At 48.1% G+C, this 24,144-nt stretch overlaps 1 protein-coding gene across 18 annotated transcripts in view; it reads right to left on the reverse strand.

Annotated features, from left to right (window-relative positions):
* Positions 1-24,144, reverse strand: part of RERE (arginine-glutamic acid dipeptide repeats) — a 798,532-nt gene that overhangs the window by 93,827 nt on the left and 680,561 nt on the right. For 15 of the 18 annotated variants that reach the window (XM_069241141.1, XM_069241137.1, XM_069241134.1 and 12 more), the window contains one exon: positions 2,624-3,347. In XM_069241141.1, coding sequence (XP_069097242.1) covers positions 2,624-3,347 — 724 coding nt within the window. The remainder of the gene's footprint in view (positions 1-2,623; positions 3,348-24,144) is intronic. The other 3 variants (XM_069241143.1, XM_069241142.1, XM_069241135.1) reach the window with 1 other exon arrangement.

Raw genomic sequence — 24,144 nt, forward strand, 5'->3', positions numbered from 1 at the left:
AGATCTCAGCTGCCTAGCAAACTATGCCAGGGAGCATAATGTATGTCCCTGTGAGTGGTGGTCAGTGTATCGAACAGGAAAGCGTGCTTGATGGGGTCCTTATGCAGCTCCATGTTCTGGAACACGGCTGCCTTAGCTACCACCTGCTGGCATGAGGTAGTGTCTTTCAGGTGGTGAGGGGCATGTGCGGTAGAGGTCGCGGTCATTAGAGGGAATAGAGTCAGGATCATAAGCATCCCAAAGGGTGTCATCTTGGGGCTTTCCTAAACCCCCACTGGAAAACTAAGGGGAACCCTGAGGTGTGCATCTCCGGGTGAGGGTGGAGTGGGAGAATGGGGAGGGGATGGGGGGGTGAGGTGAAGGAGAAGAGGGAGGTGGTGGAGGAATGGTAGCCTTGTCCTTGGGTCCTCTTTTTGGCTGGTAGAGTAACATCCAAAGCCTCCTGGAAAGAGTTTATGCTTGAGGAGAACAGGGGAGGAAGGCATGGCAATGGTCCGGCTTGTACCCTACTGTATTTGGAGGGGCGTGCGGTCTGGTCGGCCCCAAAGTGGAGGCTGATGATTGTAGGCTCGGTGCAGATGCTAGAACAGAAATAGACAATCTTTTGGTCCGAGGAGAATGAAGTTAATGCCAAGGATGGAGCCTTGGACTTCACAGGGGGTTTTGGTGCCGAGCCAGAGGGCGGGGTATCCAAAGTAGCCTTTTGGTATCGCCCAGGGCCTCGTGGAAGTGGTAGACCAATGACCTTAATAGGGAGTTGAAGAGTATTGTTTACAGCCTTATGCTGGGTGGGAGGGGCCACAGTACTCATGCGCAGGGCTGTGGTGATTTTGTGGCTTTCAATGTCCAACTGGAAGTCTGAGCTGTGCTGAATGCTCCTCCTGCACAGGCTCCTTCTGTGTGTGTGCTCCTCTCCAAAGATGTCCAGGGAGTCGCCAGGTTGTCTTGGAGGCCATTCCCAACCGATGTGTTCTTCGGTCCCAAAGAGCCTTCCTAAAGCAGAAGGACTTATTGGTGTCACAGTCAGCCTCTCAATGATGCAGGAAGAGGCGGATGTTGCATATAAGATGCTGGTCAGTGTGCAGAACTTTGACATGGCACCAAGAACAGAAGCGGAATGGAGTCTGTTCCTCAGGGAAGCATTTCCCTCTGTGCAGCTTTAAGGAAGGCCCGAAGTGGGCGTTGGGCCCCGAAGGGCGAGTGGTCGGTGCCCAACCCGATGAACCGAGTGAGCAATAAGATGAGAAAAGTACTGTCAAAATAGGTAAAGGCTGAAGGAAAATTGAAGGAAGTGAGTCGAAAGACTGAGCCAAGACACACACATCTGAACCCTATGGCAGAAAGAAAACAATCTAAAAAACAGAAGTCGATGCCCATGCGCAATATCGGCAAGAGGAGGAGTCACTTGATCTTGTGACTCAGAACACTTCATAGAAGAAAAATAACTTTCACCACTCTGGACCCAACACTAGATGGCAGAAGTATGCAGAGCATGTGAATCTACAGCCACACATGCCATCAAACAGAACATTTACGGTCCTTCTCCCTTCTGGAAATATTTCAACAGGGAGGTTGAACAGGTATTTGGGTGAGAAGGAATACATGCTGCTACTTTGGTAAAATGAATATCCGATCGCAATTGGCTTGAAATCCAAGTCACTGCAAAGACAGGTCTCAAGACACATTTCATCCCACACTAATTCCATCAAAGCTCCTTCTCAGACAGTTCAACAGAGGACATATGCAATTAATGCTGTGCTCAGACTGGCTTTTCTAAAGAAGGAATCAAATGGTTCTAAAAATGTCTTCACCTGGGCTACAACACAGCAGTTTCTCCACGATCATACTCTACTTCCATGCTGCTGTCAATTCTTCCATCATACTACAGGACCAACCTCGAGAGCTACAAATGTCAGAAGATCAATCATGTTACTTTGAAATTATTTCAGAAGTGCACTGCGAGAGAAGAGTGAAGGACACAAGATACATAGGAATTCACTCCCAAGTTTGGCATAAACATAGGGAGCAGAAGAAACATTTTCAAGTCACTTGAATGGACATGTGCTCAAGCAGTTGTCCTCACTGCAGAGAAATCGGCTTTGTTCCGACAGAATCTTAAAGCAACCTCACATATTAACCAGTTATAAAACCACTTTCATGCCCCCCCAGGACATTAAGAATATGCATTAAAACAACTTCCTGTCACCAGGCAGCCCTTATTGAGCGTACATGCTCACCTGTATCAGAGGAGTAAAACATCATAATCAAACATGCCACATTGCCCAACGATCCCCATAAATGCATTATTTTATGAAACATTATATACAATGTGCAGGTGAAACCCATTACCAAGCATGTGGCTTAGGTGGGATATTTTGAGGGCCAAAGTCACCAACTGAATCTCAAAGGCACTAACAGACGGACATTTGGTTGAGCGGACCATACATGAAGAGTGATGCGAGCCCTCAAATCAAGCCTCCTGCCATGCAAATGGCACTGCCAAGCCTGGGCAGTGCAGGCACCATACCACAAAGGTGCTGCCCATGGCCTGAACAATGGCTGACTTGACCACCCCTTCCAACCGCCCTCCGCAAACAGCTGAGATGAGCGGTTGAGAGCTCACCTTGGTGTAGTGGGTCCTGCTGATGCAGGTGTAGGTGTGAGTGTATGTGCGAGTGCTGGTGATGATGAGGAGTGACGTTGAACATCTGTAGCCGCGCCAACGGATCGTTGGACAGCGACGCCATCCGCTCGGCATGGATCCGCTCAGCCGCCAGTCTCTCGGGATAGCTCATGTCAGGCCGCAGCTGAGGGCCTGCTAGTGTGAGTCTCTCCCGTTCCAAGTGGTTCAGACCCGGATGGAAGGAAGCAAAGGGATGATGACCTGGAGATGGGGCCATGGCGAGCGCTCCATGTCGGGCGAAGTGTTCCATGGGGTTGGCAGCAGGATGGAGCTGGTCCAACTCTGGGGGTTTCACCTCGAAGCCGGGCTTCATCCTCTCTCGTAACTCTCTTTCCCGAAGCTCTCGTTCTCTCAGCTCACGTTCCCTCAGCTCCCTCTCGCGCATATTGGGGTCCATGTTGTAGAGACCTGGCATGTGATAAGCCAGAAGCGGATCATTGGGGTTCAGAGAAACGAAAAAAGGGTGGTTGCGGTTAGTAGGCGACATGACGTGGGGGCGGGCATACTCGCTCAGCGTCCGTAGGGCAGGGGTATCTGGTCCAATATAGGGTGGGACAGCGGCAATGGTCGTCGGTGGTGGCTCAAAGGAAGGCCTGATATGAGCTGGTGTGCCATGCTGCCCTTCACCAAGGCGTCCTTCATGAGAAGAGCTGGACGCTTTCTGCTGTGAAGAAAATAAAGGTGCATGAGTGCGGAAGGTTGATGCAAGTTTAACTGATGTCAGAAGGAAAAAGTACACAAACATATGCACATGGAAATATAAATTTAGATTAAGGCATTGCATAGTGCTCTTTGTGAAAAGGCATAGTGACCAGTGAACCCAGAAATATCAATGCAACTTCTTCCAAGTAACCAATTTATCTGTGTATAAAGGATACTTAAAAAAACAATGACTGAACAACCGGTTGCTAACATATCCAGGACAACATGATCCAAACCATATTATCAAAATATCTAGATAAACTAACTCTGTGTACAATTAACCTGAACTGGTCTACCCATTTAAATAATAATAACAGTAATCCTTAAAGCCTGGTTGAACAACTCTCATTAAAACAAGGGTTTAAAGCATCTCCACAATACTTCACCAAATGGCTAATTAGTGTCAGACTACATATCACTGAAGCGTGATGAGCAATAGAATGTCTTGTTAAATACACTCATTGAAAATTACACATAGGTATGCAAGCTATAAAGAGCAGACGGAAGATGTATATTAACAGGAAAGCAGCCCGCGCCGAAGATGGTGTCTGAGTGAGGAGCAAAGCTCCAAGGGCAGCGTGAGGACTTCTGTATTGGCAAGAATCCTGTCTGCACAAGCGTGGATAAACTCCTTCATGTGCAGATAAAAGCACACCAATTTGGTGGTCTGCAAGTAGGCTGACCAATTCGAACCCAATACCTGTGGGTGCCTCTAGCCATGGGAGCCTGCCAGCAGTAAAGTCTGCTTGATCAACCTGGGCTCCTGCAAGCGGCATTATCTGGTACTGAGGGCATAGAGGAAGAGTGGCACTTCAAAAGGAGACAGATGCACAGAGGGATAAATCAACCCCTACCTCGGGTCATGCTCGCTCCTTGAAGCTCCCAGGCGGCTGTTGGTGCTGGAGCCAGCCCAAGAGGACAAGAGTTTGGAAGGGAAGGCCAGATGCCAGGGCAAACCATGCGAAAAAACCATGTTGAGCTGTCAATATTCAAAATGGGAAAGTATATCTGCTATCCCAAGTACGGTGGTGTTGTTGACCATTCCTTCCAAACAGAGCAAGGAGCATGTTAAAGCGGGCAGAGCTTAAAGAATCAGAGGGGAAAATCCTTACATGTGGCATTAGGATAGAGGTATGTTGAACAGACATAAATGGAGGGGGCCGGCGGGGTGGGTGGGCTGGGTCTGCATTGAAACATTTTACAGATATTGTTGAGTGGCAAGGATAGGCTGCAGGAGGCCTTGACACCGAAGGCTGCTCACTTATTAGTCCCAGTTACTGCTAATAAAGTAACTGATTTACATTGTGGAGCTGGAGGGTGTACGTACACTGAGTGGCGCGAAGGCTTTACTCTGCAGCTGACTGCCCTCAAAGGTCAAAGGGTTGTTATGAGGCCTAACGGCACACTGCTTTCGCACGAGGGGCATGTATTTTAATTGTATACATAACGCTGTGTTGAACAGATCAAGTCCTCCACTTCCTGGCACTGTGCTGATAAGAATGACAACTTCCAAAAATGAACTGAAAATAGACACCTAAATGATGTATGCGGGTCATGCAACCAGACACTACCATAAGCCTCTTAAAATGGTGATAAAGAAGGGTAGGAGCAGGGCCTGGACCCAATCCAGAGGCACTGTACGGAAGCATTGTATTGTGCCCTGTTCAAAGGGATCATTGGTGACTTATTATGCACTACTTCACAGAGAATGAGGAGTTAGCCACAGACATATCCACAGAATGCAGTGTCTAAAGCGGTCATTTGTTGCCATTGTATTTAAACATCCTGGTGCATTAAGACTAAGCTACACAAGGAAATTTTGGTTGTAGAACTTGACATTTATGAAGCAGAAACTCTAGTGGTTACACAATCCACTGCAGTACAACTTCACACCTGAGGTGGAAAAATTTACTGGGCAAATTGGGGATAGTAGACTACAGGGGATATGTAGCGAAATAGCAGAAAAAGGGCGGCGCAGCAGGCAGACTCCTGGCTTGTTAGATGAATACCGCTATTTCTAGGCCCCTGCTTGGTGCTATCAGGGATTCACAAAAAGGTATTAATTAGGCCTTCACTTAGTACTATAGGTCTTTTATGATGTTCCTCAAGGAGTAAAGCGATCTTCTCTATGCACCTACGTAGACAAAATTCCTGTTCCTCAGATCGACCCAATGCAGCACCACACACTGGAAGAACTATTACAAATAAAGTACGTACAACCTGTTATGGCACAAACAAGATGGCAGTAGTAGGTAGATGAAGATGAGTTTTAAGACCCATATAAAGCCAAACTTGCTCCAAAATTACAGTATTCCAGACAGACTGGAATACTGATGAGTCTATGAGAAAGACAGTAACTGTGGGTCCTCCCTGAGCACAATCCCTTGGATGTGTGACCCCCTACAGACCACCGCCCTTACTGAATCTGGACTACGAGGTTCTAAGTCGTATATTGACTAATACAATTTCAAGACAATAGTGCAGTCAGACCAAACATGGTTCTTCCCTGGAAGAAATAATTTGTGTAACCTTGGATACCGGTTATCTCTGATTAATGGGGCCTCCGGAAAAGGAGAGTTGCAACTATGGGTCTTTGCCTATACAGAAAGCTTTCGACACAGTGGTTTGGCCTTATTTTATGTTAATCCTTAAAAATACGGGAATTGGCCAAGAATTTCTGTGGTGGTCCAACTGTAATAAATGAATCAGACAGCAAGAGCAAGTACTGGCTTGACCAGACTGGAACAGACAGAAGTTTACAGAGGCACCAGGCAAGGGTGTTCTTGTCACTGTAGGAAGTTGGCTCTGTGTATACTATTTCAAAATGAGAGATAGTGTGCACAGAGTCCAAGGGTTCCCCTTAGAGGTTAATATTGGCAAAATTAGATAATACTAATGCTCTATTTTGTGGTAGTGTGGTTGAGCAGTAGGCTTATCAGAGGGTAGTGTTAAGCATTTGATGTACACACAAAGGCAATAAATGAGAACACACACTCAATGACTTAACTCCAGGCCAATAGGTTTCTATATAGAAAAATATTTTCTAAATTTATTTTAGAACCACAAGATTCAGAATTTAGGTAAGTACATAAATTGTAAGCTACTTCACACAGGTAAGTATGGAGCTTTGAATTAAAACAGTAATGTACACCGTTTTGGCAAAAAAAGGCAATAAGCTATTTTAAAGGTGGACACTGCAAAAAATCAACAGTTCCTGGGGGAGGTAAGTATTGGTTAGTTTCTCAGGTAAGTAAAGCACTTACAAGTTCAGTCTCCTGGGCATAGGCAGCCCACCGTTTGGGGTTATTGTCAACCCCAAACACCCAGCAGCACATGGCCGGTCAGGTGCAGAGGTCAAAGTAGGGTCCAAATAACCTAGGCGCCTATGGAGAACAGGGGTGCTCCGGTTCCAGTCTTCTAGCAGGTAAGTACCTGCGTTCTCAGGGAGCAGACCAGGGGTGTTTTGTAGAGCACTGGGTGGGAGGGGGGGTCCCAAGCAGGCACACAAAATACATCTTCAGCGGCCCAGGGGCGGCCGGGTGCAGTGTGTGAACAAAGCGTCGGGTTTTGTGTTGATATCAATGGAGGGATCCGGGGGGTCACTCTAGCGAAGCAGGCAGGGCACAGGGGGGCTTCTCCGGCCAGCCGCCAACTGGGCTAGGATGAGGGCCGCCTGCTGGTCACTCCTGCATCAGTGGTTGGTTCCTCTCGGTCCTGGGGGCTGCGGGTGCAGTGCTTCTTCCAGGCATCGGGTTCCTTTGTTACCGGGCAGTCGCGGTCAGGGGGAGCCTCTGGATCCTCTCTGCAGTTGTCGCTGTGGGGGTGCAGGGAGGTCGACTCAGTGTGTCCATGTCGTTGGAATCACCTGGGGTCCTCTATGCGGTGTTAGCTCTTCTAGAGTGAGGCTGGAGTCGTCTTTAAAGATGGTTTCTTTTTTGCAGTTTTGGACAGAGCCGCTTTCCTTGGGAGTTTCTAGGTCCTTTAGGTGCAGGTCAGTCCTCGGAGTCCTCAGAGGTCGCTGGTCCAGCTGGATGCATCGCTGTGCAGGTTCTCGGGGTCTGGAGACAGGCCGGTAGGGATAGGGCCAAATCAGCTGTCGTCTCAGTCGTCTCTGCGGGGATTTCAGGTCAGCAGTCCTCCTTGTTTCAGGTTGTAGGAATCCGATTTCCTGGGTTCAGGGTCAACCCTAAATACTCAATTTAGGGGGGTGTTTAGGTCTGGGGGGCAGTAGCCAATGGCTGCTGCCTGAAGGGTGGCTACGCCCTCGTTGTGTCTCCTCCCTTTTGGGAGGGGGGGCACATCCCTAATCCTATTGGGGGAATCCTCCAAAACAAGATGGAGGATTTCTTAAGGCAAGGGTTCACCTCAGCTCAGGACACCTTAGGGGCTGTCCTGACTGGTGGGTGACTCCTTGACTTACCGCCAAAAGTCGGGGCTGTGTCCGGGTGGGCGGGCATCTCCACTAGCTAGAGTGCCCTGGGGCGGTGTACCACCAGGATTGAACCTTTGAGGCTCACCAAGTGTTACAGTTCCTGCAGAGAGAGGTGAAAAGCACCTCCACCCTGTGCAGGCTTTTTTTTGGGCCAGAGTGACAAAGGCACTCACCCCCATGTGGCCAGAAACCCGTCTGGATGTGTCAGGCTGGCAGAAACTGGTCAGCCCAACACTAGTAGTTGGACTGGTATACAGGGGGCATCTCTAAGATGCCCTGTGTGTGCATTTTTCAATAAATTCCATACTGGCACAGTGTGGATTTATTGTGCAGAGAAGTTTGATACCAAACTTCGCAGAATTCAGTGTAGCCATTATGGAACTGTGGAGTTCATATTTGACAGACTCCAAGACCATATACTCTTTATGGCTACCCTGCACTTAAAATGTCTACGGTTTGGCTTAGACACTGTTGGGGCATAGTGCGGTATAGTGCACCCTGCCTTAGGGCTGTAAGGCCTGCTAGAGATATAGACTTACCTATGCCACAGGGAGAGGTTGTGGGCATGGCACTCTGAGGGGAGTGCCATGTTGACTTAGTAATTTTCTCCCCACCAGCACACACAAGCTGTGAGGCAGTGTGCATGGGCTGAGTGAGGGGTCCCCAGGGTGGCTTAATACATGCTGCAGCCCTTAGAGATCTTCACTGGCCACAGGGCACTTGGTACCAGGGGTACCATTTACAAGGGTCTTATCTGTGTGCCAGGGCTGTGCCAATTGTGGAGACAAAGGTACAGTTTAGGGAAAGAACACTGGTGTTGGAGCATGGTTAGCAGGGTCCCAGCACACTTTCAATCATATCTAGCATCAAAAAAAGGCAAAATGTTAGGGAGTAACCATGCCATGAGAGGCATTTTCCTACAGTCACCCACTATCTTTGCTTTGGCCATAGAACCACTAGAGTGATTGAGACAACGAGGCTCTGAATATGGAATTAAATTAGTGGACAGGTGAAAGATTGTATCGCTGTACGTTGATGACACAGGCTTTGAGAAACTTTGCCAGCTTTAACGGCTGTACTGGATGAATCCAAGAGCATGTCCAGCCCTTAAACTAAACAGGGCTAAATCATGTTTGTTTCTACTTAGGGTTCTAATAACCACAGTGAACTATTCCCATCCACATATTTGGAGTGGAGGCCAAATATGTTTAAATACTTGGGGGTAAACACATCATCATACACATGATCTCATCAGTGGTAATTTAGGGCAGGGCCTTGTGGCCATGCATCAATCTTTACTCTTTTGGATGCTTCTTCAGCTTCCGTCTCTTGGCCAAGAGGCAATTCCTAAGTACTGCAGAGGCTGTTAACCTTGCTCTCACCTCTTGCCAGTGGTCCTCAAAAAGCCATTTTTAATGGAACTGCAGAGTGTTTTGCCTGATTTGATTTGGTAGGAAAAGAGTGATGTTACCCAATATACAACTCCCATTAGTGGAAGGTGGGCAGGGAGTCCCAAATTATGAGCTGTACTATGCAGAGGCTCAATAGCAGTGGTCGATGTGGAGGTCAGAAAATATGGACATGCCAGAAAGGCCTAACTTTCTTAGTGCCTTACAAAGGGGGGCTATTCTAGATTGGGTAATGTTCCCTTTGCATTTATCTCCTACATTAAATAAGCTTGCAAAAGTGGGAAAGGCCTATTAGCACAACTATGTAATAACTAAGAGTCTGCCCCCATCATACACACCACAGATACCATTGTAATCACTGCCGAAATCTAAGATGGTTGCCGAAAATCATGATAAATGGCAATGGACAGAAGCAGGAGTGACTTCGTGAGCTGACATATGTGAACATGACCGGCTACATACAGTTCAAAATATTGTGGAAATACATGGGGTGAGTACAGGCCAATTCCTAACGCAAAATACTCTGGAACACAAACTCATTCTGATATGGGGTCAGGATTGAGCTGAACCTGAAGATTCAACGAAATTGCTTAGTTTACTTTGTCAGAGGGCGGTAGAAGGGATGTAGTTACAACTCTATATCCTATATCTCACAGAAATACTATATATACAACAAACACCAGGGGTACATGGAGAAACTACATGGGATTGCTATATCAGACAAGCAACGGGTAGCCACACTGGAATTAGTAAAGAAGGTTTTGAGAAATCCTAAACCAAAGTATGCCCATATCAATTTTCTACATCATACTTATCTTACACAACAACATATGATTACAGGACAGTCTTATAAGTCCCCCAAATGTGGACAGGTAGATGCACATTGTTATCACATGGTTTGGCACTGTCAAGTGATATTTAAAGGTTGGTCAAGCGGTTTCAGAACTTGTCGGAAGAGACTTAAATCCCAAACCCTAGTTGTGAAACTGATGCCCACAACAAAAAAGAATGAGACGGCAGGTTCATAGATCTGGTGTTTGTGTTGTTTAAGTGGTGAATTAACATGGCTGAGAAGTCGTCCGAGGCCCCAGATATAAAGTACTGACTTCTGGATTTGAAGCCACGCAAGGGCAGAAGCTCTTGATATGCAAGAAACGGGGAAAGGTTTAGCTGTTGCAGTCAGTTTGGAATACTAACCTAGCAAAGATGGAAGACAGATTTGATGGTAGACCAATCTGAGGATTCTGAACATTTATGCTGTATAGGTATGTCGTAATGAGTGATAGCATCTGTTATTACTGATGCAGTGCCAATACGCCAATGGTGTGGGTGTTCCTGGCAGGGATGGTTGGAAGTGATACATTGTTTATGTATCAATCCTGTTTATTAAATACACCACAAGTCTTAATCGTACACAGCTGGTTGCCTACAACCCAGGAGGTCAGCAACGTCATATGAAAGTCACATTGCTAGTTGAACACAGCTGTTAGCCTCAACCCTGGGGCCGGCAGCCTTGTCAGGGGAACCGGATTAACTGTTCGATTAACTGTAAACATAACAGCGACATAAGCAAACCAACAGCGCCTCCATGAAGCATAAATAGTTTGGGGATTTTGATAAGCTCAATAGGCTCCAGGCCCGCCGAAGAAGTGGGTGGTTAGGCGCTACATGTAAGTGTGGGTGTTGGTCAGATGGGAGTGGGGGGAGGGGAGAAAAAGATCAAGTGAAATATTTTGAGATATACAGGTTAGTTCTCTGAACTTGGACAACAAAACGAATATGAAGGGGGCTCCAATCTGAGGAGTATCTATCTGGTTGTTGGTCCAGGGCCATCGATAGCCATTCCATGGCCAATATCTGCCACAGTTTGTGCAGCCAAGAGTTATGCTGGAAAGGTTCTAACGGTGCCCCAGAGGGCAAGTGTCACCTGGTGTGCAGCTCTCAGGGCTAGGGCCATTTGCTTGCTCCTACGGGTGCGTAGAGGGAACATCAGAGGGTTGGGTAACCCCAAGACTGTGTAGGCCAGGAACCAAGGAATGGAGGTGTCAAAGGCAGTGTCAATGTCGTCCAGCATGTGAATCCAAAAGCGTGTTAGTTTGGGGCAGTGCAAAAGCAAGTGAAGTGACCGTAGCACCACAACCTCGCCAGCACTCTGTGGGGCATTCAGAATTCCAGGCACCCAGTCGGGCCGGGGTTAAGTACCAATACAATAGTATCTTATACGCAGTCTCAGAGCTGGAGGTGTGTGGCTGATTGCCAGTGCTCGATGACAGACATCGGACCAGTCTGAGTCGGATAATGCCCAGCCTAGTTCTGTCTCCCAATGTTTCTGTCAAGGGGTGCAGGAGTGAACTTTGGTGTTTGACAGGAGAGTGAATAGCTCCGAGATGAAGCATCTGTCTGACCTCTTCTGGATTAGCCATTTCTCAAAGGGTGTTAGTGCTCTCTCCGCGAGGGGTCTCATGGAAGGGTGGAGCACCCAGTGGCGAACCTGGATGAACTGAATTAGTTCAGTTTCTCCCAAGCCATAGTCTTTCTTGAATTACTCAAAGGGAAATATTCCAGGGAGGTCGAACAGGCAACTGATGCACTTGCAACCTCCCTCCCACCACTTTGCAAATCTATCCACCTCAAGTCACAGAGTAAAGTCTGAGTTAACGAGGATTGGAGTTACTGGGTAGGGGAAGGTCATTAGACCCGCCTTCCCGACATTGCGTCCCACACCTGGAAGATATCACTTGTGACTGGGGAGGAGTAAAGTCCCCATGCTCTAAGCTTTTTGGGAAGCCAAGGCTCCTTCCAAATATGTGAGCCGGCCACTGCCTGGTCCATGAAGCACCAGTGTTTCTCTGTGAAGGGCCTGTTCCATTCAACTAGGAACCGAAGTTGAGAGGCCGGATAGTACTGATGTAAGAAAGTTACAGCTAGACCTCCCTGACACGTGGAGCAGTAGAAAACAGACTGTTGCAGGCGTGGCTTATCACCCCAAATAAATCAGCTGATAACAGCTTGCTGGGATTGAAGAGCCCTCCTGGGTGGGTACACTGGTATGGCTTGGAAGAGGTAGAGAATACGCAGCAGCGTGGTCATCTTGAGGGCCACGATCTGGCCAAACCAGGAGAACCTGAGATGCTCTCAGGAGTCTACGTCTACCTTGACTTGCTGAGCCAGGGCTCTGTAGTTGAGAGAAACGGTGGCGAGGAGAGAGCTGGCCAACTGAATCCCCAGGCAGGGTATGTGTGATGGGGCCCAATCGAACAGGAAGACAGACTGTATGGCTGCCTTGGTCTGGGTGGGCACGGAGAGGTTAAAAATAAGCAATTTTCACAAATTGACCTTAAAGCCTGAATATGTGCCAAATGTTATCAGTTCAGAGTCCACAGCAGGGAGATAGGTTAGTGGGTTTGAAGGAGCTAAAAGAACATCACTGGTAAAAAGGCTAATTGTTTGCTGTTCGCCTCCAAACAGAATACCCGTGATGAGATGGTGCGAGTGGATGCGCTGGACCATGTGTTCACTATAAAGGGCGAAAAGAAGATAGGAAAAGGGGCACTGCCAATGGGGAGGGGCAGAGAAGTGAACCAGTTTATCCTCACGGTGGCTCTAGGGGAGCTGTACATGCTACATATCCAGCCACAGAACCCGGAGCCAAAGCTGAAGAGCTCGAGGGTCTGGTGCAAGCAGGGCCAGTGGACCCTAATGAAGGCCTTCTCCCTCTAAGTCTATAGAAAGGAGAAGGGCCTCTTTCGGGGACTGTGATATGTTACCCATCAGGTGGAGGATCCATCTAGTGTTGTCCCCACATTGGCTTCCGTGTATGAAGCCAGCCTGGTCGTCAACATTGGATATTGGTCTATAGCAGTGGTTCCCAACCTGTTGTCCGCAGACCTCCAGGCGTCAGTGACATTCCCAGGGGGTCCACAGGCTTGGGGAGGAAGGCACTTCTCCAGCTGTGGCCTCTGACAAACGTGCATGTTTTCATATTTATTACTTCCTTTGTGCAGCAATTTTAAAAACACTTAAATGTTCCTTGTACATCCAGCAGCTTTAAAAAAAGCGTCAAGATAACTGGTGATTTATGTACCTGCTGGAGAGACGTGGGAGTTTTGTATAGTGGCAGGTTTGACTCGAAGGGAGCGCAGATGGTTAACGTCTGCTGCAAAGAATGTGCATAATGCAAACAGTATTTTATGTACATAGCATGGGTTACTGCTTTTGTCACGGAGATTAATTTGTTACTTTGCAGTTCATAAGTTCCAATCGTAATCTAGCACAGTGAGCTATGAACTGCCATAAAAGAGCTGCATGAAAATTGTATGGTCCAGGTGAGAAAGTTCAGTTTTTTTCTCCAGTCTTTCATTTTCCTTATGCTGCTAAATAAGTTTTGATTGCCTAGAAGTACATTCTTAGTAAAGTCAACGCTAACCAATGTCTTTTGTTCTGAATCCAGAGTTTGTGCTTCTCCAGACCAAGCACTCTTAGAAAATGCCTAACAGTGTGGATGACATGTGAATCCTATGCCTTGTAGTCCCATGTAAAGTGATCCAACACCCTACACTGGTATGAGAGGTGCTATAAAACAAAATAAATTACATTTGAGAGAGACTAGGGCAAGATGAGAGGCCCTTATGGTTTTACTTCCTTTCCCCACTACATATTTATGTGGAAAATCTTTCTCAGATCTTAGGTACCTAAAAAAGGAAAACAGAAATCACTTGGGAAATGTAGAATTTGACCTGAGAATTCAACTTTCCTAAATAAAACTAAATATTGAAACGTTATGTGCCGAGATGCAACGCCAACCTTCCAAATACAATCTTTTTATTTTTCCATATTTTTTCAATACAATAATTAAATCTATAGTAATTTGAGTATTTGTTTGGTGTGTACTTGTTTGTGTATTGTTTGCAAATTACTGTTTTAATGTTTGAAATTTAAACTGTACAAATTGCTTGGGGGTCCCAGGCTTCCAGTAGTGATTCAATGGGAGTCCACAGGAGTCAAAAGGTTGGGAACCATTGGTCTATAGGATCCACAGAATTTCGGACCCTTGGCAAGCTTATGGATGATCGAAATTGAAGCATCGAGCATGGAGTCTGTGAGGGTTCTGCATGTCGCAAAAGAGTTGAAGAGGCTAATTTGTGGCAGAATGTCTTACCGAATGAGGGGGAGCACCCATTAGGGCCTGAGAATTTCAAGGGCTTGAGACGGGCAATTGCAGAAATGACTACTTCGATGCGGATGGGGGAGTCAAGGGAATCTGCACAATGTGGTAGAAGGGGGGTAATGTAGTCCGACAAATCGGCCGTTGCTCCAGAAGTCTCGGAGTAGAGAGATCTATAGAACTTTTGAAAAGCTTCGGCTATGTGCGCGTCGGAGTGTACCTCCGTGTGGGGAGTGGGCCGTACAGGACGGATGGTCAGCAAATGAATGTTGGTCTGCAGGCAGTGAGCTAGCAATTTACCGCTGCGATTACTTCTCAGATAGTACTTGTGTTTACGGCACACAAGGGCATATACTGCCCTAAATGCTTAAGGAGGGCTCAGGTACATTCAAGCTCTCTCCATATGCAGGGGGCCCAGGTGCATTTGTGAATCACCTTGAGCAACTTTCTGTTTGAGCTCCATTTCCTTTCCCTTCCGGAGTTGGTTCTCGTGAGCTGAGAGTGAGATGAAAGCTCCTCTGACCACCAGTTACATAGCCTCCCAAAAGGATGTCAAGGTAACCTGCCCAGAATCATTGATTTCCAGGAAGTCAGTTTTCCAAATGGTGGCTGCTGTTGCGGGGTGCTGAAGCAGAAAGTCTGAGTCGCCAGGTGGAAGGTGTGGTGTGTGCGAATTTTAACTGTAGGGTAAGACTAAGGGGGGCATGGTCCGAGAGTGATCTAGGCTCGATGGTGGAATCACTAGTGAGTTGGTGGAATGCAAGGGTTGAGCAGAAATAATCAATGTGGGCGTATGTTTTATGGGCCGCCGAGTAGTGTGTGAAATCCCTTGTGGTGGGTACGCCAGACATCCGCAAGGCCACAGTCAGAAAGCCAGCGTAACCCTTGAGGGGATAGAACACCTATTTGATCTGAGCACTGGGAGAAACGGTCAAGATTGTTATCCATCACTAAGTTTAGGTCCCTAACTATTAGAATGGCCGCATCTGGTGTCTGGGGGAGATGCACAAGCACCCTAAGGATGATGGGCTCTTGTTTTTGGTTTGGAGGGCAGATGCTTGCCGTTGTGAAGTGGAAAGGTCCTATTTAAAGGCGGTAGGCTTGGAGTCATCCTTTGAAGTCAGCATGTTTAGAAATTATGTTGCCCCTGAAGCAAGAAGAGAGTAGAATGCCAACCCCCACTTTCTTAGAGGGACCTGAAGACCACAGCTGCCTGGGGAACCAGGAGGAGTGCATGTGAGGAGTGTCCCTAGCAAATAGACACGTCTCCTGAAGAAGGCAGATGTCACTTTCGGAGCCCTCTAGCAGGGATAGCATGGCCCAGGGTTTCACTGGGCTGTTAAGGCCTCTAACGTTGAGGCTTAGGATTTTAAGATGTGTGGTCATGTCTCACTAGCAGTGATGAAAGCTTACCGCGGTCTACCCTAGGAAAGTTTATGCCTAGAATGTCGGGCCTTTGGGGGCTGCCTTTTCTTCTGTGGACTCTGCCTTGCTGAGGGCCCCCTTTGGACTCCTCCGGTGGTCCCCGACAGCCCCACTTTTGCTTCACCGCAACTTCTACCTTTGCCAAGGGTTGTGGGTGGCTTTTCCATGCCACTGAGACTCCAATCATCCATCCGGCATAGGACGGCAACTGCATCCTCCGGTAACTCTTCACCGACTCCAGGGCTGCATTGTTGCCGGCGTCCTACTGTTGACCAACTTCTGCAACCACAGCTGGGTGGGTAGTAGCTCCTGCCCCCACTGGACTCGTCTTTGACTTCTGGACTTGGTCCCCTTCTTCCGCAGGTCTTCCTCTTCAGGAATCCACCAATGGGTTCTTGCAGTCTTGTCTGGGTGTTGGATTATCCTCTTTTTCTTCCCTTTGGGAGGTTTGGAGGAAAATCCAGTAACTTACTCCTTTCTTCCTAATTGCTGGGGGTCACTGTGGTACTTACCTTTGGGCTTTCATAGTTTCCCCAGCTCCCTTCTAAACATTCTACTTACCTAGGTGGGGGTCCTGCATTTGCATTCCATTTCTTTTAGTATATGGTTTGGACTCCCCCAAAGGACACTATTGCCTACTTGCTAATGCACTGTTTTCTATCACTTTTTATGCCTATTACTGATTACTAGTGAACATATTTGGTATGGTGATTTACCTCCTATTGAAGTATTGCCTATCTAGTGTTTTAACAGTGCTACTGTAATAAAGTGCTTTATTTTCGTAACACGGAGTGCTTTCTTTCATGTGTCTACGTGCTGTGTGACTATAGTGGTACTGCATGAGCTTTGCATGTCTCCTAGATAAGCCTTGGCTGCGCATCCACAGCTACCTCTAGAGCGCCTGGCTTCTAGACACTGCCTACACTACACTAAGGGAGGATACCTGGACCTGGTATAAGGTATAAGTACCTCAGGTACCCACCACACACCAGGCCAGCTTCCTACAGACCGGGAAAGGGATCCTCCTCTAGTGAAGCTCCCCATCAGTCAGTGTCTGCTGCCAGGGTTTGGAGCAGTGATTGGCATTCCTTAGCTATTGTTGCAGGATCTGGATTGTTACTGGCTCAGGTCCCCTCAACCTTGTGTCAGCGCATGGGCTTATGTTTCTTCTGGGCTGTTGACCTCCTGCTCAGTGTCTGTTTCCCTCCCCTGAGCAGCTCCACCTGTTGCTGCTGCCTCTCCCGAACTGAGAACCTGCTTGACTCAGTTTGATGCCCACATCCACCTTATCCCTGGTGGCCTAGTGGCCATCTGCAAGTATCTTCTGTCTCTCTCTACTCCTACCTTTTACTTCTGTTTTTATTTCCTGTCTTTTATTCCCTTTTCCTCCCCTTGTGTCTTTTCTCTCCCTTTTATGTCCTTCGTCTCTCCCTCTCCCCTAACCCGGCACGGCTGCTGCCACGCTGCCCTCTGCGAAGCGCATTTCCTGCCCTCCCAGCTGACCAGACACCCCCACGCCTTTACTCTTGGACTGCGCCCATCACCACCAACCCTGGTTCTCACCCCATCCGCCACTTCGATGCCAGCACTCAACGCACCCTCAACCCGGGAAGATCCTCAGCCTGCCACCAAGCTGAACACAGGAACACTCATGGACCTTTTTCTTGCCACACCTGCTCCAGCACCCTCCAAGGACCACCTCACCATCCCGCACCAAGCAAGGATGGCTACCTCAAGTGCATACTCCCCAACACAAGCTCCCTCATCAAGCATGCAGTAGAAGTCTGGGACCTCCGCGACTCAACAGCCCCAGACGTCGCCTTCTTTATGGAGACATGGATCACTCCCACCACCATCCCAGACATTGCCACGGCCAACCCGGACAACTACAGAATCATCCATAAGGATGGAGCCAACCAGCCTGGAAGAGGCATTGCCATAGTCTACAAGAACAAACTTCGCCTGACAACCAGCAACTAGTTTCAGTCTCAGTCAACCCACGAGCACCTACACTTCGAGATTCAGGCCAACCCAAACACCTCCCTCCGGGGCACCCTCATCTACAGGCCACCCAAACCCGAACCCCAGTTCTGCAAAGACATCACAGACCTCATTGCCCCCTAAGTGCTCACCTCCTCCGACAACATCTTACTCGGCGACCTCACATTGATACCCACAGTGACCTCAACACCACAAACCTCCTGGACAACCTCACAACTTTCAGCATCAAACAACTTGTCAACGTCCCCACCTACAGAGCCGGACACATTCTCGACCCCGTTTTCTCAGCAGGGGACAACATCACCATCTCTCACACCTCCAAACATCAATGGACCGTCGCCTTTGTTTGTAAGAGAAGTTTTGTGAGAAGGTCGTGGTTGCAGGGAAGGCGCATAGGATTGTCCACGGACCGGAGAAGAAGCTCCGTGTAGCAGTACGGCCTGGGCCATCTGGGCGCTATGAGAATGATCCTGCAGCACTCCGAGTATCTTCCTGAGGAGCCTGGGGATCAACGGGATGGGGGGAAAAGCGTAGGCAAAGATCCTGGACCATCTTATCGAAAGTGCATTTCCCCACGACCCCGGGAGTGGGTATCAAATGGCATAGAATTGCCATTCACTAAACGCCCGGCTAAATGGAACACCCTCCTCACTACCCACCTCCACCCCTCCAAGACTACTAATATCCCTCACGGTTGCAAACTCTCTATCTCCAGATCCCCGGCTTTCCAGGGAAATGTCATCATCTCCATCTTCAGAAATGGAACCATCATGATTCAAGCTAACAACTCCAACCTCCGTGCCTTTGAATCCTTATTCCCCTCCCTTAAGTCTGCACTCCCTCCCCCCCATCCACCCTCAGCCCATTGACACCCCACCCCCATTATCCCCCCATCACCACCCCTGACCCCCCCCCCCCCCCAGTTCCCAGTGTCGACAACCCCACCCTGGCTGACCCACTAATCCCCATTTTCCCCTCTCACCCTAACCATGCCCCTTACTTCCTTAACCTCAATACCCCCGTCACTACTCCTACTCCTCTTACCAAACTCCCTTGATCTTCCCCCATAACACCTCTCCTTTCTCCGAACCCCCCTTCGACTCCCCCTCCTCCATCGCCCCTCACACCCCCCTCCTCCCCCGGCTCTCCTATAGACCTAACTTGTTGACCTGTAGAGATACTCATATCAAGCCTGCCCCCCCTTTCACCCCTAACCCTTACTCGGACTCTAACCCCTCCCACCCCTCGACAGCCTCCTTTAACCTTTTGCCCAGTGATCCTATATCCCATCTGAATCAATCACCACAGCCCCAACCTAAGAAGAACTTTATCTCCCACTCCTTCACCCCTAATTCCTCTCCCTTCACAAATATCAATGAACGGCTCTCCAACCTTGAATCCCAACTAGAACTCATCATTCAAGGCATAAACAATTTAGTGAGAAGCCTCGACTCACTGTTTCTCCCAGTGCCGACCCAGACACTCACGCTTCCGTCGGTCAACAACTCTTCACAGAGTATCCACTGGCCCTCTAGACCCTTTCTTCGTAACACCTCGAGACCAAGAAGAACAATCCCTCCTTTATCCCACAAGGAAGCCACCATACTCGCTCTCTCCTATAACCCGTCCCTCCCCACCCCGACTCCCCCTTCGAACATACAAGTCATCACTGGCTTCAGGAGACAACATATACAACCTCCCTCTCTCAGACCCCCTGCCCACCTCGTTAATATCCCCCCTCTCCCTTCCAAACCTGAACCTAAGATCCATCCTCGCACCAACTGCATGCTCTTAAACTGTAGATCAGCAGTCAAACACGCTACGGATCTTGCTGACGCTATCCTCAACCATAACACTGACATTGCCTTCATCACAGAGACCTGGCTAACCGAACTCTCGCAACCAATCTTGGACACCCTTGTCCCTCCCGGCTACTCTATCTACAACAAAGAGAGAAAGAACCGACCGGGGGGAGGTATTGCCATCATCCACAAAAATACAATAGAAATAGATTTCAAAGAAGCTCTCATTTTCAATTCCTGTGAACACTTGAACGCCTCCTTTCAGACCAGCGACAACTCTAAGGTGACCTTCTACCTTCTCTACCACCCCCTTGGTAATACCCAACCTTTTGCGGATCACCTAGCTGACCTCATAACTCACTGCTCCCTCTCTGACCCCAACTTTATCATCTTGGGCTATCTCAACCTTCGCTGGAATGATGAGAACAATGCACTCATCCAATCCCTAAATGACCTCCTTCACAGCAACAACCTTTCCCAACACTGCAAGTGCCAAACCCACAGCAAAGGCGCTACACTAGATGCGATTATAGCACATAAAGATTCCCTCAAGGTCGACGATATCCTTCCTGTCGACTGGTCAGATCATCATATCATTCTCTTCCATCTCAACTATATCCCCCAACTCACTCCCCATCCCCAAAAATCCTTTAGTTGGAAAAGAAATGTCAGCCAAATCCCCCTATCTACCCTTGAAGAAAAAATCACCTCTCTTCTTCCCCTCCCCCCCCCCCCTCTTCGACCATCCTCTCCACGACGGATTTAACCACCCACTACAACTCGACTATAACTACCATACTTGATCAGCTTGCCCCTCTAAAACTGAAAAGACTGCGAAACATCCCATCTAGAGCTTGGTTCAACAATGACCTCAACTCAGAGAGAAGATAACTCAGAGCCACTGAAAGACTTTGGAGATCTGACCCCTCCTCTACCCACTTAGATCAGCTCAGAAGTGCACGGAGAAGTTACAAAAAACACATATATAATGAAAAAAGATCCTTCTTCCAGAATACCCTTGACAGAGCCATAAACCGCCCAAAAGAGCTCTTTAACATCATTAAACAACAAAGGACCAAACCTGCTCCCAACCCCTTACCCACTACCGAGGCCACCTGCGTTAACTTTGCCAATTTCTTCAATGATAAAATCACGGAGATTGAACGTTCCTTAGCAAGGGACTCCCACCCCCCCCCCCCCAACATTGTGCCCCGCCTCCCATCCACTATCAATCTTATCCCTGCTCTATACCTCTCCAACAACCCGTCCCCCTTAACTGAAATCACTTTCCCCATCCGGACGCAGCTGCCGGCCCCCGCTAACTGGAGTTCTTTCCAACCCCTCCTGGTATCGGACATCTCCAAACTCATGCCCTCCTCCAAAACCTCCTCCCACCTAGCTGACCTCCTCCCTTCCTCCTTGGCAAAAAAACTCCACCAGTCCCTCTCCCCTACTTGGACAATGATCATCAATAGCTCCCTCCAGACGGGCGTATTCCCAGACTGCCTAAAACTAGGCCAAATCACGCCAATTTTAGAGAAACCAGGAGCAGACCCGAACAACCTCCACAACTACAGACCTGTCTCCAACCTTCCCTTCCTGGCCAAAGTTCTTGAAAAATGTGCTCTCCAACAATTAACCCAACATATTGATTCCAACAGCCTCCTAAACCCTCTTCAATCTGGCTTCTGGAAAGGCTGCAGCACTGAATCAGCCATCCTTAACATTGTAGATGATCTCCTCATCTTTCTTGACTCTGACAGACCCTGCCTACTCATTCTCCTTGATCTTACAGCAGCTTTTGACACTGTCGACCACAAACTCCTTCTCGACTCCCTCCAAAAGAGAGTAGGCATTGAAGGTACTGTCCTCCGCTGGTTTTCCTCCTTCTTACAAAACCGAACACAACTAGTAAAACTTCTTAACTCGACCTCACCCACCTCCCTTATCACCAGAGGGGTCCCCCAGGGTTCTGTCCTCTCTCCAACTCTCTTCAACATCTACATGGACCCTCTTACCACTATCCTCACTCAAGCCAATATCCCCTTCCACCTCTATGCTGATGACACGCAACTCTATATTGAACTATCTACCTTAGACGACATCCACCGTCTGAACAATACCCTTAAAGAAGCCCTATGCTGGCTCTCACATAACCACCTCAAACTCAATCACAACAAGACAGAAATACTCCTCCTCTCGAAATCTAACCAGCTTCCTCAACTGCAAGAATGGCTAAAATCTATTGACGCCCTCAAATGCACTCTCTCCCCATCTACCACAGTCAAATCCCTGGGAATCTCTCTGGACTCCAACCTGACCATGCAGGACCACATCAAGTCAAACGCTAATAATGCCTTCCTCAGCCTTAAACTTCTTCACAAAATCAAATCCTTCATTCCCCAAGATGACCTCAAACAGGCCACTCAAGCACTGGCACTCTCAAGACTAGACTATGGGATTCTCTATCCTCGCTGGCACGGCCAAATCCCGATTCGCCCCTATGAGGTCCACTCTTCATGCAGCTGCTAGACTAGTGACGGGAACTAAAAAATTTGACCACATCTCCCCAGCCTTGAAGAGTCTGAAATGGCTCTCGATTGAGGCCCGTTGCCTGTTCCGCACTGCCTGCCTGACACACAAAGCCCTTCACACTGGGAAACCTGAATACCTCGCTAACAAGCTAGTGAAAGCTGGTCAAACCAGATCTTTGAGAAGCACAAACTCTCTTCTCCTCCTCCTCCTCCCGAAACCTAACAAGCAAAAAACTCGATCTTGCTCCTTCTCAAACAACGCTCCGAGAATATGGAACTCCTTATCCATCCACATCAGATCTAACCCCTCCCACATGACCTTCAAGAAACTACTGAAAGAATGCCTCCTAAACCAACCCTCACATCAATAAGGGTCTCTCTCTCACCACCCCTCCTTCCTCGAATTGCCACCCTTCTATTCATGAGCACCCCTATGTATCCTCATTCTACAAAGTGACTCTTGACTCGTGTGTTTCTTATGTTTATTTCCTGTTCTGTTGTAAAGCGCTCTGTTACCCTCTCGGTCTTGCTAGCGCTATAAAAAACTCTTAAAATAAAATAAAATAAATAAAAATATCCGACAACTTGATCATCTGAAAGGATTGTTTCCAAAGGAACTTGTTGAGCTTCCTGCGATCTAGTATCGGTCTCAATTCCCCTGACTACTTCTTTATCAAAAAGAACCGGGAATAGAACCCAAGACCTTTTTGCTGAACCGGAACCTTTTCTATCGCTCCCTTGGCAAGCATCAGGAATACTTCCTGCTGAAGCAGGTGAAGATGGAACGATCTGGATGTTCCTGGTGGGTGATGCTGTGGTTTTTGTATGAATTCCAAGGTATGACCTCTTGTCACTATATCTAGCACCCATTTTCTAAAGTTATGTTTTTCCACTCCTGGATGTAATTGGAGATGTTCGCTCCTACTTGTTGAGTCTGTAAATATTGGGGAAAAATAGCCGGTGACTGGTGATGATCATTGTTTTCTGGGTTGATCCCGGTTTTGGGAACCCTGTCTTCTCTTTCCTCCCTGTCTGGCGTATGAGGCAGTGGATGGTTGTCTATACTGCTGCTAACAGGATGGTCTATATTGGGGCTGCTGATACTGCCTGTGAAAGGAACCTTGAAATGAGGTAAATCGTCTTCCTCTTGCACCCCGAAAGGGCTGTTTCCGGTACTGCAAGGTACCTAGGGACTTAGCAGTATCTGTGTCGGTCTTGATGACCTGCAGTGCGTCGTCTACATGCTTGCCGAAGAGAGATTCTCTGTCGTAAGGCATGCCAAGAATTCTGGACTGCACTTCCGGTCTGAAAGATGTGGCCTTCAGCCAACCCTGTCGGCCTAATACTGCAGCACCAGCCAGCTGACGAAAACCGGGGGAGGCTATATCTAGAGTGCAGTCAATTATCTCTTCAGACATACACTCACCTTCTTGGAGGATCTTCCGTGCCTCTGCTTGTTTGCTTTCAGGGAGGAGGTCCATAAAAGCCTGCATATCAGACCACATTTGTCGATCATAACGACCCAAAATCGCTAAGGAATTTGCTGCTCTAACAGTAATTGCTGGCATGGAGGAAAACCTTTTGCCTACGTTATCTAATCTCCTTCCTTCTCTATCTGGAGGAGTAGAGATAGGCCCCGACGGGTTCTTAGGCGCCTTTGAGCCGCTTGAGAAATAACAGAGTCTGGCTTTGGGTGACCAGTTAGACATGCCGGAGAGTCATGAGTTGCCTTGTATTTTTTGTCAGGCTTTTGTAGCACTGGTGGAACTGTTGCCGGGCTGCGCATGATCTTGATACCCTCGCTCCATATAAAGTCAATAATAGGAATGGCCCTTACAGACTTCCTTGCTTGTTCTTTAAAATCATGGAGGAAGCATTCAGACTGCGAGACAGATGTTGGCAGGTGGAAGCGTGCAGCCACCCTATCCATTAAATTGTGAAAGCCACCTATATCCTCCGGTGGAGAATCTGAAGAGCGAGGAGGCAGTGGAG

This window comes from Pleurodeles waltl, chromosome 6 (genome assembly GCF_031143425.1).
Source record: "Pleurodeles waltl isolate 20211129_DDA chromosome 6, aPleWal1.hap1.20221129, whole genome shotgun sequence".
Lineage (NCBI taxonomy): Eukaryota > Metazoa > Chordata > Amphibia > Caudata > Salamandridae > Pleurodeles > Pleurodeles waltl.